Genomic DNA, 18,245 nt, shown 5'->3' with positions numbered 1-18,245 from the left:
TTCTATCTGTAGCCAATATATTATTTGATAGAGAAAAAACTTATGAAGGTCATAGTGGCACCAGACGGAAGGTCACATACGTCTCAAGTCATTGTCTGCAGATAATATCCAAGTAAATGTTTATAGTAATCCATTACATAACATCGTCAGTAACCTCTGTATTGAGAGACAACGCGGAGGTGGAGTGTTGGGCCCCAACATAAGCTCTAAGCCTTTTTGGGGGAGTCCACTTTTTCATAACTTTGCAAAGTCATTGCACATATCAAAATCATTTATTGTATATGTGAAATTGTGGAAAATAAATGAAAATGAACAAACCAGAGCGTCTATAAGCTTTTTGTCATAACTTTATTTTAATAAAAACGTACATTACTTACCGAATAAATTAAATAAAAATAAAAATATGAATTAATCTTTCAAGTTCATCTGATTTGGTTCCCAACATATTTACAGTTGTGGGAATCAACTGATAAAATGCACAATCAGAATCACAACTTACAGGAAGACACAAAACATATGTGCAAAAGTAAAGCACTCCGTACCATTGTTACAATAAATAAAAAATTAAAAATAACAAAACATTAAATTAATGGAAAACCTTAAAAATAGGCCTTTTCATACAACTAGACATGTAATAGACTGCAGTAATCAGACTGCAGTCCCAAGGATGAATCGGTTTCCGAAAGCTGCTCCAGAAGAGACTCAACATGTTCACATCAGTGAGATGAAGCAAATATTTGTTTCCAGAGACTTAGAATTTATCTGCAGGGCCACATTTGCTACACAAAAGCTTCATTAAAAACACTCCGTCATGATAGAAAAAAGGAGAGCTCTCAGAGATCCTGCTGAGCCAGAGACAACTCCGACACTGTTTATTAAACCAAAGAAGAACTGGCTGAGGGCAAACCGTGTGCAGGCAGCCACTGTAGGGAGGAACGGACTGAGGGAGATAAATCACTCACAAGTGAAGTGGAAAAGTTTTGGGAGGGGAAAAAAAAAAAAAGTCTGAGATTTAGGCGAGAAAGCATCTGTGATCACAAAATAACCAGTAAGTCGAACAAAAACAAAAAGGGTGAACATGAGAACATGGAAAAGGGCTTGTGGGTGATTTGAAGATGCAAGAACAAGTTGTGAAACTTAAAATGTTTCTTGGCAAATGCGTGTGTGAGAGAAGACTGGAAAACAGAAATGTGATCGGTGAAGCCTTTCTGCAAACTATCCCTTCAAGGGCACGCACTTTTATAACAGAAAGGGTAGAGTGTCTTCACGAGTATTTGTGGTATTAGTATATAAGTGGTTTTAAAATATAATGATACTTGGCAAACATCAGGGCGCATTCTGTCTATTTGGAGGTACTGTGCCTTCTCTGGGGCTGGAAACAAGGGCAGGGAGCCAAGTTCAGGCCGAAATAACGCAAATAGGTGCGACGTGCCTTGAACAACGAGTCCACCGAGCCCCTCCGTGTCTCCTTGCGAGTGTTTCAGATGCATACAAAGCACCACATGTGGGTTGTCTCTGCGCAATGGGGTGCATTGAAAACGAAAATGGGTTAATGCTTCTTCAACAAGAGCATTAAAACAGGAGACTGTAAATCTATGCAGCATGTGTGCAGCGTTTGATTCTCTGCAGAGCCAAGGCGTGTGCGCCGACGTCCTGGCTCCATCAGAAGCTATGACTCCTCTGTTATATAACGCATGTGGCTTTGCCCCTGGAGAGCAGAGGGGAGGGGGTGGGGTCTCAGTGTGTGGAGGGAGAGTGAGGGGGGTGGGGTCTGCCCTGAGGCCAGACGCTCTTCTCAACTGCATCATGTGAACACAATGACTAAAACTGGATATTGCCAACACTCTGGGAGGGAGTCATGTGCCTTCGGGCCAGCAGAGGCGGTTTCTGAGGTTGCTCGGCAAGCTCAACACGAGTGTGAAGGTCTGTGTGAGAGGTGCAATGTGACAAAGGTAACCGTGTGTGTGCCCGTGTGTGTGCACGTGTGTGTGTGAGAGAGAGAGTTTCCAGGGGCGGCGTTTCAACAGTGAGCGTCTATCTTTGCGGTCACAGAGCGATGCTGTTGGTCCTGTGGCCGGGAAAGCAGAACAGTGAGTTTGAGGGGTCGTCACAGTCGTTGGGCAGCTCGCCGTCTGCTGCTGCCAGCGGATTCCTGCTAATGACCAAGTCCAGGCCGTCCCCGGCCTCCATAATGAGGGGCACAGTCAGACAACAGTCCAAGTCCCTGGTCCTCACACGGTTCACCTGCAAGATCACAACCGACTCATTAATCACTCCAAAGAGTTGTTTGAGAGGTTTGCTTTCATTTTGGCTGAAGGGACATTAAAACAAAAATCTTAAAGCCTAATGAGGACAATAAATCATGTTGGGTTTATTGGACCCCAGGACTGCTCTGACCTGAAGCTCCAGTCATACCTTCTCTGACATCCTACTAATGTATATTTTTTAGTTTGTTCTGAACTGACAGATGGATACATATGTTTTGCAATCTTTTTTTTTTTTTTTTTTTACTTCTGGCCATCATGTAGTATGAAGCTTCGTCTCTTATTAAAGAAAGAAAATTCTAAATATTAAAGGATAAATATCAAATTATCAAAAGCTGTGGGGATTTTCTGAAGACATCGAGAATCTAAAAAAAAAAAAACACCAACCAAAAATATTACGTTAGACTGATTGAAAAAGGATTCAAACTTAAAGATGTTGGTCTACTTAAAAGTACTTGGTCGGAGCTCCTTTTGTGTGAATTACTCCATCAGTGTGGCATGGACGTAAAAAAGCCTGTGTTCTGTTGAGGTGTGATTGAGCCCCAGGTTGCTTTGATAGCCATCTTCAGCTCATCTGCATTATTGGCTCCAGTTTCTCTTCCTCTGGACATTAATCAATAGTCTGAATGTGGAAACGTCACACTGGACCTTGTGGAGGTTCTTCTGGACCACTAAAGTCAACCATCTTCTCCATGGTCAAGTTTACTGAACCAGACAGACCAGTTGAAGATTCGGGGAGACTGTGGACCATCTTCCATAGAGCTCTGCAGACGTCTGGTGAATTAGCTGGTTAAAGTGTGACACCATGAGTCTTGACATTGAACTTTTTCTACTGTTTTCTAACTTTCTGAGATCCTGGGAGTTTGGGTTTTAATTAGCTGTAAGCCGTAACTAAAAAAGAAGCCTGAACTGGAAACCACACCCTGTGTGGAATGAATCCACATACCAAGCTTTCCCTTTACTCCCTTTTGGATTGAATCACTGAAATATATTTTAATGGGATCGCTCTGGACCCAAGACTTGGCCGACAGTTCATCTTTCAGCAGGGCAATGGACCGAAGCACACATACAAGATATCAAAAGAGGCATAAGGACAATTGTATGAAAGGCTTTGAGTGGCCCAGCGAGATGTCAGGCTTAAATCCATGGAGCATCTCTGGAGAGATCTGAGAATATCTATGCATCAATGCTTCCCATTCAACCTGACGAAGTTTAAGAGGTGCTGCACAAACGAATGGACTAAACTGTTCAAATATGGGTGTACTAAGCTTGTGGCATCATATTCAAAAAGACCTGAGGCTGTAACTTACGCTCTGTATATGTGCATACATTCTCACACACACACACACACATATATATATATATATATATACACACATTTATACCAACTATATATAAACTGTAAAAATATCAAATTGATGTGTCTAAAGTCTTTGTGCCAACTTGACTGCATCCTGGTTCCAGCTTCATAATCAAACAATAATTTAAACTGGTGAAAATCTTCCTATTCAACTTAGAGCCTCTGGAGCTCCTCAACCCTACCACATAGTTTCTGAAAACAATGATAAGCTAAAGTTTGATAGATCATATTTAAAAATATAAACAGTACCTGAAGAATGCGGTCAAAAGGTTTCAACCCCGCCTGGTCGGCTGGACCATCAGGTCGAATCATGTTCACAAAAACTCCTTTTTCTAAGAGTCCGTCTGAAACACTGAAGCCAAAGTCCCGGCTGTCATGGTCCTTTCTTACAGTCACCTGAAGAGACAAATTGTACAGATGAGATTAGAAATTTGGGGTTCAGAATCTTGCTCGAGGACACTTTGACATTTGGACAGGCAGACATGGGAATAGGACCTGCAACCTTGCAAGTGGAAGACGACCGTTCTACCAACCAAGCCACAGCCGCTCCATTTATGAGAAGCCCAAAGTGCTTGTCATAAAATAAACTATATAAATAAGTATCTAATATTATCTTATATGAAACTATGAATCATCAGGCACAAATTTGAAGCACATGACCATTTGTCACATCTCCCTCTGGAACATCAGGGTACAACACTTAACTGAGCTACATTTTCTTTAATTAAAAAACCTGACCTGTTCATTTGTTTGAAAAACAAAAAAAAACATGCTGCGGCAGAGAGGTGATTAAGCCCCTTATGTGAATCAGGTGTGCTGCCTCACCTCTCTGCCCATAAAGGAGGATCTGCCCAGAGACAAGAAGTGACAGGAAGGAGCACAGAAACACATGGTAGAGCCTGAGAGAGGCTGTGGATCTGCGGGTGTTTCCAGTTTTGGTTTCGTTCTCATTCAATAATAAAAGTATGGTTAACTGGACTCTGACTCTGCACCTCTGTGGGTGAACCCGGCGGTGGCATGCCCAACTGCTACACATGCAAACAAAAGTAACTGAGGATATCACAACAAACACATCTCTTCACTTATTATTATAGTGCTAACATTTCAGCACTCTCAAAACAAAATTGTACATGATCTGACACGATATATTCTCACAAACATACTAAAGGTGAACTCGACCATAAGGAGAAACCTGGGGTTTAGTATCTTGGCCAAGAACTTTTTGAAACATGAAGAGGTCGACCGGAGATCATATCGCTGACCTTGGAATTGGAGACCAACCTGTTTTACCAACCGAGCCCCTGTAACTGCTCACAGACTGTGGAAGAGTTTCCTGACGTGTGTTTACAATAAAAGCTGAAGCCTTTGTTGTCTGATGAATTGTCATTTGAGAGGGATATGAAATTTGACTCTAAAGAGACAAAGTGAGGTGGTGCCTGTGATGTACAGATGTATTTGTGTCTAATCTGTGTGAAGTACAAACACAGTTTCCACAGGAATATGCCCCTGTGTCACTTCTTTTGCCTCTGTATTTGGACGGCCAGCAGGTAAGAAGCAGACTTGAGGTAAACTTCAGATCCTTTTCCATGATATCATTCCAGTTGTGTCAACTCCAAATATTGTTCATTTTCACACTGCGGGTGTGTTGCCGGTCACGAAAGGCGGCTTAGTGAGATGCTCAGATGACACCGACGTGCGTCTGGAGACAGTGTGTGTCAGCTCTCAGGTAATGTTGAATAATGAGTGTTTGTCCACTGGGTCCAGTTAAAGTGCACTGACAGAGCAGCGAGTCAAGTGGAGGAGGCAAGCATGTAACGGGCGTACACCCCACAGGACACTGTAATTTGTGCTCCTTTCATCATTTGTGAGTGCAGCTGATCGCATTTCCGTTCAAATGTTGCAGTGCTGCTCAAGATCAGAGGTGGGGGGAGTGCAGTCGAACATATAGGGTTGCAATTAAACATTAAAGCTCTAGGCAGCAGTGTTCAACCGGTCCGTGCACACCCACGCACGTTGGAATGTGGTGCATGCTGACTGCTTTGAGCGAACAATATTACATGAAAGTGCTCAAAGTGTCAAATGTCTGATATGCTGTCGGCAGAGATTCCCCACTCCCCTTCCCCTCGTCAAACCCTCAAGTCACAGTTGCAATATAAATGACCCTGTGTCAAATTTCTCAGCGGAGCACCAATGTGGGCCTGCAGGTCATTGGAGGCCCACACATGCGCACATCGTCCTACTGGGATATTACACAATGGAAAAAAACAAGTTGCATCTAATCCCGCCCACACTTCAACCAGTGCCTGTTGGGATTCACTGGACACAGATGTCATATTAAAATCATCCATGCAAGTCTCAACATCTTGCTGTAAGAGGACTTCGTAGGGTCCGACTCCTCCCCTATCAGCAACCGCCAAGCTCACGTCAACTGCCCACCCGTGACATCATATAGCTAGTCACCAAAGGTGATTAGTTCATGATTAGGCCCATAATCTTATTGGATTGCCTGGACTATACTTGGTCTACTTGTACTGGAAGGCAGCTTCAATCATTTTCTCCTGTAGAATTGTCAGCTTCATGAGGTACGCAAACCTTGTGTTGTGTCCAAACAACGTCAGGATGTCATGGTGATCTCTGTGGGGAACCAAAGCTGCCTGTCAAGATCACTGCCATTGCAATTTATTTAGCAATTTTGTTCCTTTCAATTAGAACAACTACTTTGAGATTTAAAATCCCATCGTCTTTCTTGCGCTCCTCTGGAGAGCCCAATCCCCCCCCTGTCAAAAAAGTAACTTTTACTCAGAGTACATTTCATATGAACTTTTTACTTGAGAATATTTCAGTTCAACAGTTTTAAATATCTGTGTTAAATAGCGAACATGCATAACTAACTCTTTCCATCCTTAAACTTGAAAGATATTATTTAATACACTAATATAGGGAAATAAATTCCTAATATACCTCCAATAAACTATATTTTACCGTGGAAATCATGATTTACAGCTTTTAATATTTTAAATGTTTGCATGTGTTCTAATGTTAGTTACAAGTATTTGTAACTAGGTACTGCTGCCATGTACAATAAAGTTTGAACAAAACAATTATCCACAAGGCAAATTTTTCACACACAAGAAGCTTTTCAAAATCAATATCTACATTGCACTTTTCACTACAGGAATTTATGTCTGTAATATATAGCTTTTCACATCAACTTTAAATTTATAATTATTCTCCCCGTTTATAAGTCCTAGAGATTCACACAGAATTGAAAATTGACAAAAGTACATGTGTGCAGGAAGAAGAAAAACTGGTGGCCAAAATTACAGCCTGTGTAATACCAAACTTGCGTAACAAGGATAATTTTATTTCACAATGTTTGACAGTATTTCCACTTCAAGGACTATTAAATCTGACTTATGATCTCCACTAAATCACCTATGGAAAGTTTTGCTTTGATAAACAGGTGTGAGACATTTCTACTCTTGTCTGATTGCTCATTCAACAAGATGGAATTTAAAACCGGTAACTACTACACTACGAGCAGTGTAGAAGTGATTATTGCATCTCTGAAGGCGACAAGTGATTACCGTGTGACAAAGAAAAATGTACTTGGCTGTAGTTTTCCATCTATTGAAACATACATTTACAATCTGTTATTTCATCAAATCCATTCCATACTTAAACTAGTGCCTGCTATTATTCACTGGACACATTTCTGCATGGTAACATGGTTTTTGAGGGGTGGATTGACTCAGCAGTGAAGGCCTGGGTCTGAAATGCACGGCCCGCCACTGAATTCAGACAACGGCAACGCATGTGGAGCCTTGTTCGAGCGGTGTGTGACCTGCTCAGGTACTTTTGAGTCTTGCCGGTCTCATGATACTTTTTTCACAGTTTAGAGTGTGGGCAATGTTCAGCGTCAGGGTTGAGGCGACCGCCATTGATGTTCATCAAGTTTCACTCTGGGAATTTAGCAGCCATGTGGAGGCGCTGCCTTTTTTATGTAACTGAGCTGCCTGTGTATATAGTACTGCATGATGGAATAATACGGAAGATGATGAGTATTTGCATCTTATTTTACCGTCTTATTACTGTACATTTGTTTATGTACTCATGGTTTGAGAGAATGAGATAAGTGAATGAGTTTCAATAAACCAGCTGTGGCCAGACTAACGCGTCTCCTCCGTCTCTCCACAGCCAAACCACAAGGCCACAGTCTAATCTTAGCTATGGGCCACTTGCTACCGCCCAGCTTCCCCAAGGGCTGGCGCCGGTAACGTTACCCCTGTGGCTGTTGTTGGGGTTTGTTGTTCCTTCTCCAGCACCAGTCCTTCCTCCTTGGCCAGATCCAAAAGCTGCCTTTCTGTGCCTTCTTGAGCTTCCCTCCAGTCGTTCCTGCATCTCCTATGGGCACTGAACTTTGGGGATTCCTTTTCAACAGTAGGACAGCGGAGGAGGTGCAGTTATTGGTAAACACCGTCAACCGGTAGTTGACAGTGTTTACACTTTAAGGACTTTTTAATCTGCAAAACTATCCATGATTATTCAAGGACAGTTTTTGCTTCTGTAACCGTTGTGAGAAATATATTTGACCTTGTTGATTGCTTTTTCATTAAGGTGGAATTTACTTGTTTATGTGAACTTGACAGTATAACTGCTTGTTCTAACTCGGAAGCAGATTTGACAACCGTTATCGATGTGGGACAAAGGAAAAGATGGTTGTTGTTCCACTGAAATGAAAATTTGTGGCAAGAACCAATCAGCCAAGTAAAGAGAAATGACAGTTCATCACTTCAAGAATCAATTTGTTTATGCTATGCTTGTGTGTTTCTCAATTTGAAACCCCAGTCCATCAGACATTTCATCTGATAAACTATGATCCAGTTGTGTTTCCAAATTTACCTTGTGCAGTGCCAAAGCTGTAGGAGACAAAACTCCTGCTGGGTCTCCTTTGACCCGGGATGATCCGTCTCTGGCTCCAGATGAAGTGTTCAGGCTGCTTGTGATTTTGGTCTCCCCGTGGATTCCCTCCCTCTTAACGGGACGAATTTCAGATTGAAATATTGAGTCTTCACTGGTCCTGGTCTCCTCAAGGTACAGACTAAGAGCACTACCTGTCATAGATGCCTGAAAGAGTACAAAAATATTGATCGTTCCAAGTATCATGTATTAGAACGATAAACTGATTTTTGTGTTGCACAAACAATGCACAGATATAGTGGATAGTCTCTTGTGCAGGGCACACAGATTACAGGAAAAGGCATTGCAAAAGGCTTCTTGGTCAGTGTGGCAGCAGGTGCCCGGCTTGTCTCATCAGATTTAGTAGATTATATACTGATGATAATCATAATGCTTCATCTGGTATGTTCATTTACGATTACACCCGGCTGTGAATACATGGAGGATAAAACAGATGGAGAGGGGGGGGGGGGGGGGGGGGGGGGGGCAAAGACTGCCTACCTCTAGCTCCCTGAGAATCTCTGACTGGCCGCAGGTCTCAAGGTCCTGCAGAGCCTGGGACCAGAAGCTGTCTTCCTGGTTTAGGGTGCCATGGCAACGAGGGGGGCTGACGAATCTACGACAATGCAGGAACCACAACATGAGAGCAGCCCTGCAGAGTGGAGGCCGGTGCTGCGTACAAAAGCAGCATGGGAAATGAAGTTTTGTTTTTCTTTTTGTGGGCCGTGTCGCAGGAGAGTTCCATGAAAAGCTGTCGAGGAGGGTTTACTGTAAACTTTCCCCCTCGCTCATATCAGCTCGCCAGAGTCCGCTAGTTTAAAAAGTTAAAACCTACAAAATAACGTCGACCCCCAAAAAAAGCAGGAAACGGTACGTGACACAAAAAGTTCAGGGGAAAAAAAAAGTGTGGAGAGACAGACAAGGCTGATGTATCCGTGAGCCCTTTTTGGGCACTTTTCAGAGAAATGTTTTTTTTTTTTTGTGAGGACAAAGGATGACAGAAAAAGATGCATCTATGTGAAACACCAAAGAGTTCGTGGGCAGTTAATAAAGCAGATGAGAGAGAGAATACCTGAGAAAGAAGAGAAAAGGACAATTTGGAAATGCACCAAACACTAAAACACCCAGCAAACCATGACGAAAGAAAAACAAAACATTTCAATGAGTGCAGTTCACTTTAATCTGAAAGCCAAAGAAGCTGTAGAAAATCTGCTGCACTGAAAAATCCTCAAGCTGACAGAAAAGCAGAATGACATGAAGAAAACTCTGAAAGTCTGTACCAGAAAGTCAGAGTTGTAAACTGGTTGATTTTACATTTAGTATCACATAAATGTATGCAACAGATAAAGCAAACTTTACCACAAGGTGTTGTGCTGTAGATCAACTTGATGAAATGGCTTAAAGACAAAAACAAAACCTGAATTGATTTTTTAAGGTTCACATAGATCTCCTGCTTAACAGAATGAAAGGGCTCTCTAGCTGGTGAAATACCTTAAACTTAATCTACATTCACAAATGCTTTCACAGTGCAGCTATGCGTTAAATCAATGTGCAGTGGCGCCACACATTTTAATCCCACTTGAGCAACAGTTAAGATGGTTTCTTTTGTGGCTCCAGCATTTCACATACATTATACTTTGTCTTATTTTATGTAGAACAGTAATTATTTGAAATAGCATTAAAGACAAGGGTTCTTCAACAAGCAAATTTGATCCTTTTTTTTTTTTAAAAACTCATTTTGTGGCATCTGATCTCTTCGACTGCAGAGAACACATTTTAAAGAGAGCCTGAAGAGCAGTTTTGGATCTTCCTCTGCAGCCTGCTGTGCTTTGGACTGTATGAATGAAGACATGACGGAGCAGACAGCCTCAGCTGGAGAGTACTACCTTCTGGATCAGAAAACCTGCTCCCTGGAACAAATGCCCGCCTCTGCACTCACCCTGGGATTTTGTCCCACTCATCCTCTGTGAATCTGCCATCATACAGTGCAGAGTGGTGGACGAGGCCTGCAGAGCCGGTAGTGGTTTGACTCCTGTGCTTTGAGCGCCTCCACTCATGTGGATTGAGCAGTAGATCAGAGGCTTTGTGAAGATACATCCCTAAAACACAGAAGAAATGTTCAGACCACATCCCCCACAAAGTCAATGCTGTAGAAATAATATTCTTATATACATTTGAATTTCCATCAAGCCCAACTCAATGTCCATCCATGTGCTTTTACATGTCTGCAACTACATAAGCACTCACGATGAGAGATAAGGTACATTTATACGGTGTGTGTGAACGGTGGATGTCACCTTGGCTGCTGTAGCCCGCATCAAACCCGGAGCTATCCCAGGAGCTCATGGCAGAGTCTATACTGGGCACGGTGGCAGAGTAGACCTCGGAGTGTTTACTAGTCTTCTGGTAATCCGTCAGGTCATCCTCGGGATCACTGAGAAAGGCAGCTTCTCTGTCCACAGGCCGCCGGCCGTCAGATTCTGGCAGAAACAATGAGCAAGAAACGCTGAAGAAATGTGCCGTTCGTAACACAGCAAACCTTCCAACTCAAGATTTTCTCCACGTTGAGACAATGTCGATGAAAACTGTGGAGCAAACCCACTCAATAAAAAAAACTGAAAAACCACAATGTGCAGTTTACCAGGTCTGCTTTCAGTCCTACAAAGAGTTTTATTATGTTTTTTAGTTTTTTTTAAATGTGCAATACCCATTTTGAAGAGCAGGGAAAGCCTTAGGAGGTCCTGGACCCTAGACTGGGATCCACTCTCTGGGGCCAACAAAATAAGTGATCACTAGAATCCACTGAGTTAATTCATTATTCTCGTCTGTTGACTTTGTTTTGGTTCTTGCCTCATTTTACAACCATTAAAATATTCAAAGCTGAATGATAAATCCTCTACATTCATTGTGCATTTACATCTAGATTAAAGCCTATGTTTTCTATACGTTTTTATATCTAAATTAACCATGTAAAGTAAGACAGTGAGAAATCTCCCAGTATAAAATATAAAAATCAAGTACTATCAGCTTGTTTCTTGATCTTGAGCGTGACGGACTCCCCGGCCATCTGCAGGAGATGGATGGCTTCGCTCAGTGGCTTTCCTTTCAGGCTGACTCCGTTGATGGCGAGGACTCTATCTCCTATGTGGATGGCCCCGGTCCTGGAGTGTTGGTGGAGCAAAGGAGACAACGATACTACAATATACCAGACAGTACCAACAGGAGGGCAGCTAAACCGGTCAGGCTGCCAGGCCCAGGCTGACCCAGACAGAAACAAAGAGGCTTCTTGTTCGAAGACAGAACCAGACGGCCATTGTTTACAGTCTCCTCTAAAAAGAAAATGCATAAAAAGAGCCATAAAGTTTTTAGCTGGCTCCAGTTCAATGTGTCACCTTCTTCTGAAATAGCCATTTAGACCAGCAGTGTGTAATTCCTCACCTCTCTGCCAGACCCTTCTTGGTGAGACCAGATATGACGATGGGGTCAAAGGGCTCCTCGGTGCCAGAAATCGTGATGCCCAATGGTCCGTTGTAACGCTTCAGCTCAACTGTGTAGATTATCGATCCCGACATCTCCAACTCGTCTACATCAAAAAACATGATACAGTACACCAGCCCTTCAATATCACAAGACATAAAAATGCAAAGGTAGAAAAATACCTGATGAGAAATGTATGCAGGGGAGTCAACACAGCTTTAGTTTAAATATCAGAACAAACCGAATGAAACAGTGAAAGCTTTGAAGTTTCAGTAAAAATAGGCGTTTGTTGTTGAGAGCAGAACTGTTGATGCTGTGCTTCATTTTCAAAAGATTAAATATTGGCGGTGCGAGGACATTTGTAATGAAACATTTTCATTTGTTATTCATAGATTTTATAATAATGTAACTTACTCTGGGCCTTTTGAATCTAAACTGGCCGGTATGCGAAGGTAGAAGAAGACAAGTGAAATAAATTGTCTTTATGATGGGCACCTTAGGTGGGGGATCAAATTGTTTTCCAAATTTGGGTTGATTTAATGAAAGTTCAGAAAGAAAAAGACGACAGAAATGTGAGCAGTCATCAAGACCACCCATTAGATCCGTTTTATCAAAAAAGAATCTGAGGTAGAGCTCTTCCACCACAACTTCACACCGGTTGTATGTGTCTGTTTGGCAATTTGGGGAATTGTGTACCGATGTTGTCCTCATCTTTTTGGATCCGGAGTTTGACCATGTCCTCCGCCTGCTGCAGGACGTGCATAGCATCCTCCATGGTGCAGTTTTCCAGACGCACGGTGTCGATGGCCAGCAGCCTGTCTCCAGGCTCCAGAGTGCCCGTTCTGCAATGCAAGAGTGCCGAAGGATCACAAGTATTAATCAGGACCACAGAGCTGCAGTTCCTGACTCACCACCTGAATCCGATTAGCCTCATATCTCAGTGGGATCCTCGAGGGGTGACCGTAACCTCACCCTCACACACTGAGCAGACAGAAATGTAGCTGCTCTGTCCTACTGATCCAGTTTTGATGGCTCAATCCAATTAGGCTTTTGTTACACCACGGCCGCACAATTATTCCGTTTGCACATATTTTCATGCATCATACACAATTATAAATCTTAAACCTGCTCAGAACAAGTTGGACATTGTATCATTGACGTGACCTGCACCTGACCTGAAGGTCACATTTACCAACAGCCAAAATTGTTAGTCTTCATCATTGTAAGTCGTCATTTCATACCTGTGTGCTATGCTTCCCTTCCGGATGTCGGAGATGATGAGGGGCTTGCCAGGTTTCTTGCTTGCTGGGAAGAAGAAACACTTTGTTTTTAGAGTGTGGGATAAATCCATGCTGACTCAAAATAAACATTTCCATTTTTTTTGTTGCGATGACAGTACTTGGATTTAAGTTTGTTTATTTCTTGCAAGGATGAATGGAATAGAAAAGGTTATGATGAATGTTTTTACAGGCCAGCATTATTCAGGGGCAAGGAAGCGTGTATCTCCATGCGCTTACCAGTCTGAATTGTATGGATTTGCAGTCTTACTGAGCGACACTGCCCCCTGCTGGAGGTCTGAATACCTCCTGACTTACCACTGATGGTGATGCCAAGCTCCACTCCTCTTCTCTTGGGGAGTTTTACATGGAAGGTGCCGCTGCTTGGGACCACAGACTCTATTGGAGATTCAAAAACAGATTAATTGAAAGCAGAAGGCATTTCACCATACAAACATTTCTTCTTCTATGGTACCTGCAACATCGAACTCAATCTCCACCGTGACCTTGTTGGCTAGAGCCGAGTCTCGGAGGAGCTGATGAGCTTCTTCCAATGTACCATCTTCAGTGGGGATCCCATTGATGGACAACAGTCTGTCTCCAACCTGCAGCAGCCCACATCTGTACACATGAACACAGACACAAATAGATTTATGTGACCAATAAGCTGATTTTTGAAGGAATATAAATACTCGAGTATAGGGCATATGTGAAGCAAACCGAACAAAGAAATACTATTTTCATTAAGGCTGTAACAATTTTCTCTAATCACACCATGGATTACTTGGTATGAGACACATTTCTGAATAACTGCACTCAAGTCAAGTCAGTCTTATGTTAAACCAATGCAGTTGTAAAATATATATATAATTTTACAGCCCACCATAGGGATGAACTTTGATGCAAAGCATACAATAAGAAAACATGTACTACAAACAAAAACAAAAAAAAAATGCAATTGTTGTTCCTTATTTGTCCACTATAAAAGCCACCAACAATAAAACAAGTGACACCCAGAAGTCAACAGCAGATGGTAGTGATGCCTTTGGGAGAGAGACCAGAAAGCAGCTTCTTTTGTTTGTATTTGTCAGCAAAGAAACATTGGCTGCAGGAATCTTGCACCCAGACTGTGACAGACAAGATTTTATGTCTTTTGGAAGATTTGGACGACCAACTAAAGGGCAGTTACTCTTTTTTTTTTTTTTTGTTAGAAAAACAGATTGTACTTTGTAGTCGAACAGAGACAATGAAATCATTATGAAAGGTATGATGTTATAATTTTACATGGTTTGGTCTACTTTAGTGTTAATTTCCCTTTGTGATCCCTTGACTAAAAGGAGTTTGACTCCATTTCTTTAGCCAATTAAACCCCTGCTGGATTGTAGTATAGGTTAGTATAGGGTAGAGAAGGCAGCACATACCTAAACATTTTTCCACTGAAATGAATTCATCGAGATCACTCAAATGCCACCTACAAATTGGAGTATTCCATTTCTTGGTTTGTCCAACTCAAAGTTAACGTCTTCAAACTGTATAAAAATGTATTGTTTCAAACCCAACTAATACAGATTCAATCACTGGATTGTATGAAAGGTTAAACTAAAAAGCAATGAGGACAAAAAGATCAGTCACTGAGCAGCTTTGGATTCAGATTTTATTTACGTATATTTTGTGGCTATTATCTTATAAGCTGTTGGACACATTAAATTTCCTCCTTGTGACCACTACCACAATGGATTTGATAAAAACACAAACAAGTTTTGACTTAAGTGCAGACTTCCAGCTTCAATTTGAGGGAGTTTACATCCAAATAAGGTGAACAGCATCTGAATTATACAACAGCTCATGTACCTACCGCCTGTTACCAGGACCATAAGTAATCATATTTACTCTGTTTGGTGGTAAAGTTTGTGTTCAGAATCAGAAACAGTGGCCATCATCAGGGAAGCACACCTTTAATATGCCTTCTATAGATTGAAATGTGATTCTGGGCTTCACATAAATATTTAAACCTGTCCTTATGTGAGCTTTAAAAAAAAAAAAAAAATCACTTCATTAAAACACACAGACATTTAATCAGAGTTCTAATTGTGGAGACAAACACAGAAACGCTGTCAGTTAATATTAATTCACCGACCAGTGCTGCTCATTAACCTTGTGCAGAGGCCGAGGCTCCAACAGCTGCAGGACCCAGAGGAGCTGTCCCCGCACTGCCAGCAGCCACCATCGTTAATCTTACAATGACAGATACTACAAACAGTTCACGTTTGAGATGTGTGTTAGTGAGACTGCAACATGTGGTGTAGATCAATACTAGACTTACTACTGTGAGGGGGGAGGCTCACCATTAAATATTCACCTCATTAAAAAACGTGTGATTAATGCAGTACTCCTGCCGCCACCACCTGACTACTGAGCCCAATGAACACACAGGAAATGTGTGAAACCATCAGCTCCAAAACTATTTGCATCAAGCAGTTTCTTCTGGTTTCACTTAAATAACCCAAAGACAAAGAAAAACCCAACATGTGACAACCTGCTGACATACTTCCGGAGACGGTGTTCATATCACAACTTCCTTATCAAACTTGTCGTTTCATGTCATCAGCAGTTGTTTATCGCTGAGCCAGTGTGCAAGTCAGCCTTACAGAGTTTTCAGCACTTATTTTCCCAAAAATCCAAGTTGATTTATAATTGGAGAAAGAAGAAGAGAGCTCATGTTGAAATTACACAAAACTATTCAATATTTGTACCCACATTTCAAGCAAATCACGACTGCAATACCTGCTCTAAAGAAGGTGGATCAAGATCATCTTGGTTCATGGGTCACATACAGCCAGTGAAATGATGCAATACTGCAATATAATAACTCAAAAATGTCAAAAGGAAGCTAAACCTCTGGACCCCAGCATTTAGCTGCATGGCTCTCAAGATGAGATGAAATTCAGAAATTCATGCAAAATTTGGCATTAATTAGTTTTCCTGTTTCTAATCTCAGATTTTTCATTCAGGTTAATGTGACCTTTTATATTTGGCATGACTGTAATGGGCAAAATATAATTGCTCTATTTTAAAGTGTAATTATTTGACAGTGGACAAAAATAAGTACAGTCAAATACAAGCAATAATTGAAGACATTGAATACATTTTGAACATGTAAATATTATTGTATTTGTTGTTTGAAAGTCAGTCCGTATGTGTGTTTCTGCCCGTTCAGGCTCGGCAGGTAACACCTTCGCAGTTTGATTGGAGGAGAAAAAGTTGCATCACTAAGATCTTTGCGAGTGTAAACACAGCAGCAGCAGAGTTTTGGTGAAAAACAAGCTGGGATGACGAGTTATCTATATTCTGCAGGACAGACTTTTGTGAATGTGTAATTCCCAATCTTCAATGGATTTGAAATGAAATGCAAATGGAGACTTTCGCTTTCATTTAATAATAGTCACGTCTAAATCAAGAACGTTGTCAAACTTATAAAACATCTTGTATGCACCAAGTACCTTTGTAACAGAGTGAAATTAAATTTAAAAAAAATTAAATTATCACAATTGATAGAAATTGTCACAATGTATATGCATATATTTATGGAGTTGACTGTAAAACTGATGTGGTGAGACTTTGTGGCAGAGCATTTTCCTCCCTCCATCGGATGCAACTTTACTTAAAAAGCCCATCAAATAATTTAGGATGGAATTGTAAGAGTTATATAAAATTTGGGATGAGTCCAGTTAGTTTTACAGTGAATGCTTTGACTCTCTGGTGCAATTCTATCCATTCTGATCACTTCCACCAAGACCTTCACTGTCACCTGGCAGGAGGTGTGTGGCTCATGTCAAAGCCTTTTCAATGTTAAAAAAATGATGGCACAAAAAGGGTCGCTTTGAAGCGTCTTAAAAACTAAATTCACTGCTCACCGTTGTGATAAACTACTGAGCTGTCAGTTCCATGGTGAGTCACTTTCTCACATGTGGCGTTTCATTGCTGAATGATTAGCGCCGAGGCCCTGGAGTTCAAGGTGACTCCCTATATGATATTTGTTTACTTGTTAGGTGTCTCATTGCGTTACCTCTCAGCTGGGCTGTCGGGCTCAATAAAGCGGATGACTGGGGGAGCGGATAGGGTTTCTGTAGCAAAGACACCCCCCTGCAGCTGGATCCCAAAACCTGTGAGAGGATCCCCCCTCAGGACAACCTCGCTTGTTTCCACATGAAAAACCTGCCCCCCCGGGCCAACAGAGCTGGATGCCAGAGACACTAGAGGGGAGGGAGGGGGGGAGAGGGACACATCACAGAGAGATATCAGTGGAGAAGTGGCACATAAATGGAGCAAGAGAGGGGATTGTGGGAGACAAAAAAAGGAGGAGACATGCGCCCACAGAGACTACATGGGTATGAAAAAGGGGATGAGTCACTTAATCCGAGTCTACGTCACTCATGTTCAAACCAGTAATCATTCAGATCTGTTCAAAACTAGACGAAAGGTGGTTTACATTTTGAAGTCACAGTTCATTCAACCAAAACTATATTTCCTCTAGTTCTTGGTCATTTGCAATCCAGACTGTAGCCTTAAAAACAGCCCTACTCCGAGGTTGTATAATGGATATATTGCTCAGCTTGAACAGTTATAGTGTAAATCTCACACATGCTGACAGATTGAGACACGATAAAATAAACAAATCTGACTGAATAGATTTTTTTAAAAGGGAAGAGTAGGGTGTGTTTTTTTTTTCCCATACATGAGCTCTTGTGGTCCTTTTTCCTGTTCCTCCGCTTGCCAGTGGAAATACGAGGGCTGGTGGGAGCAAGTGGAGGAATGGGGCAGGGCAAGGTGTTGCTGCCCTGGCTGCTGAAGCCTGAGGTGGCTGTGGAGGAAGGGGAGAAGCCACCACTCACCAGAGCTGAAAGAAGA

General features: G+C 41.8%; 1 protein-coding gene across 1 annotated transcript in view; it reads right to left on the bottom strand.

Annotated features, from left to right (window-relative positions):
* Positions 1-840: 840 nt before the first annotated feature.
* Positions 841-18,245, bottom strand: part of LOC308130334 (glutamate receptor-interacting protein 2-like) — a 31,321-nt gene continuing 13,916 nt past the window's right edge. The window contains exons 11-24 of the mRNA XM_080496642.1: positions 18,073-18,234; positions 17,404-17,590; positions 13,813-13,958; positions 13,656-13,736; positions 13,302-13,365; positions 12,757-12,902; positions 12,022-12,166; positions 11,605-11,744; positions 10,881-11,063; positions 10,523-10,682; positions 9,085-9,199; positions 8,527-8,751; positions 3,874-4,020; positions 841-2,244 (exon numbers count right to left, since the gene is read on the bottom strand). Of these exons, the coding sequence (XP_080352768.1) occupies positions 2,047-2,244; positions 3,874-4,020; positions 8,527-8,751; positions 9,085-9,199; positions 10,523-10,682; positions 10,881-11,063; positions 11,605-11,744; positions 12,022-12,166; positions 12,757-12,902; positions 13,302-13,365; positions 13,656-13,736; positions 13,813-13,958; positions 17,404-17,590; positions 18,073-18,234 (2,099 nt within the window). The 3' untranslated portion in view covers positions 841-2,046. The remainder of the gene's footprint in view (positions 2,245-3,873; positions 4,021-8,526; positions 8,752-9,084; positions 9,200-10,522; positions 10,683-10,880; positions 11,064-11,604; positions 11,745-12,021; positions 12,167-12,756; positions 12,903-13,301; positions 13,366-13,655; positions 13,737-13,812; positions 13,959-17,403; positions 17,591-18,072; positions 18,235-18,245) is intronic.

This window comes from Blennius ocellaris (genome assembly GCF_963422515.1).
Source record: "Blennius ocellaris genome assembly, chromosome: 5".
Lineage (NCBI taxonomy): Eukaryota > Metazoa > Chordata > Actinopteri > Blenniiformes > Blenniidae > Blennius > Blennius ocellaris.
The sequence above is the reverse complement of the archived record's forward strand: the minus strand, read 5'-3'. Positions and strand labels throughout refer to the sequence as shown.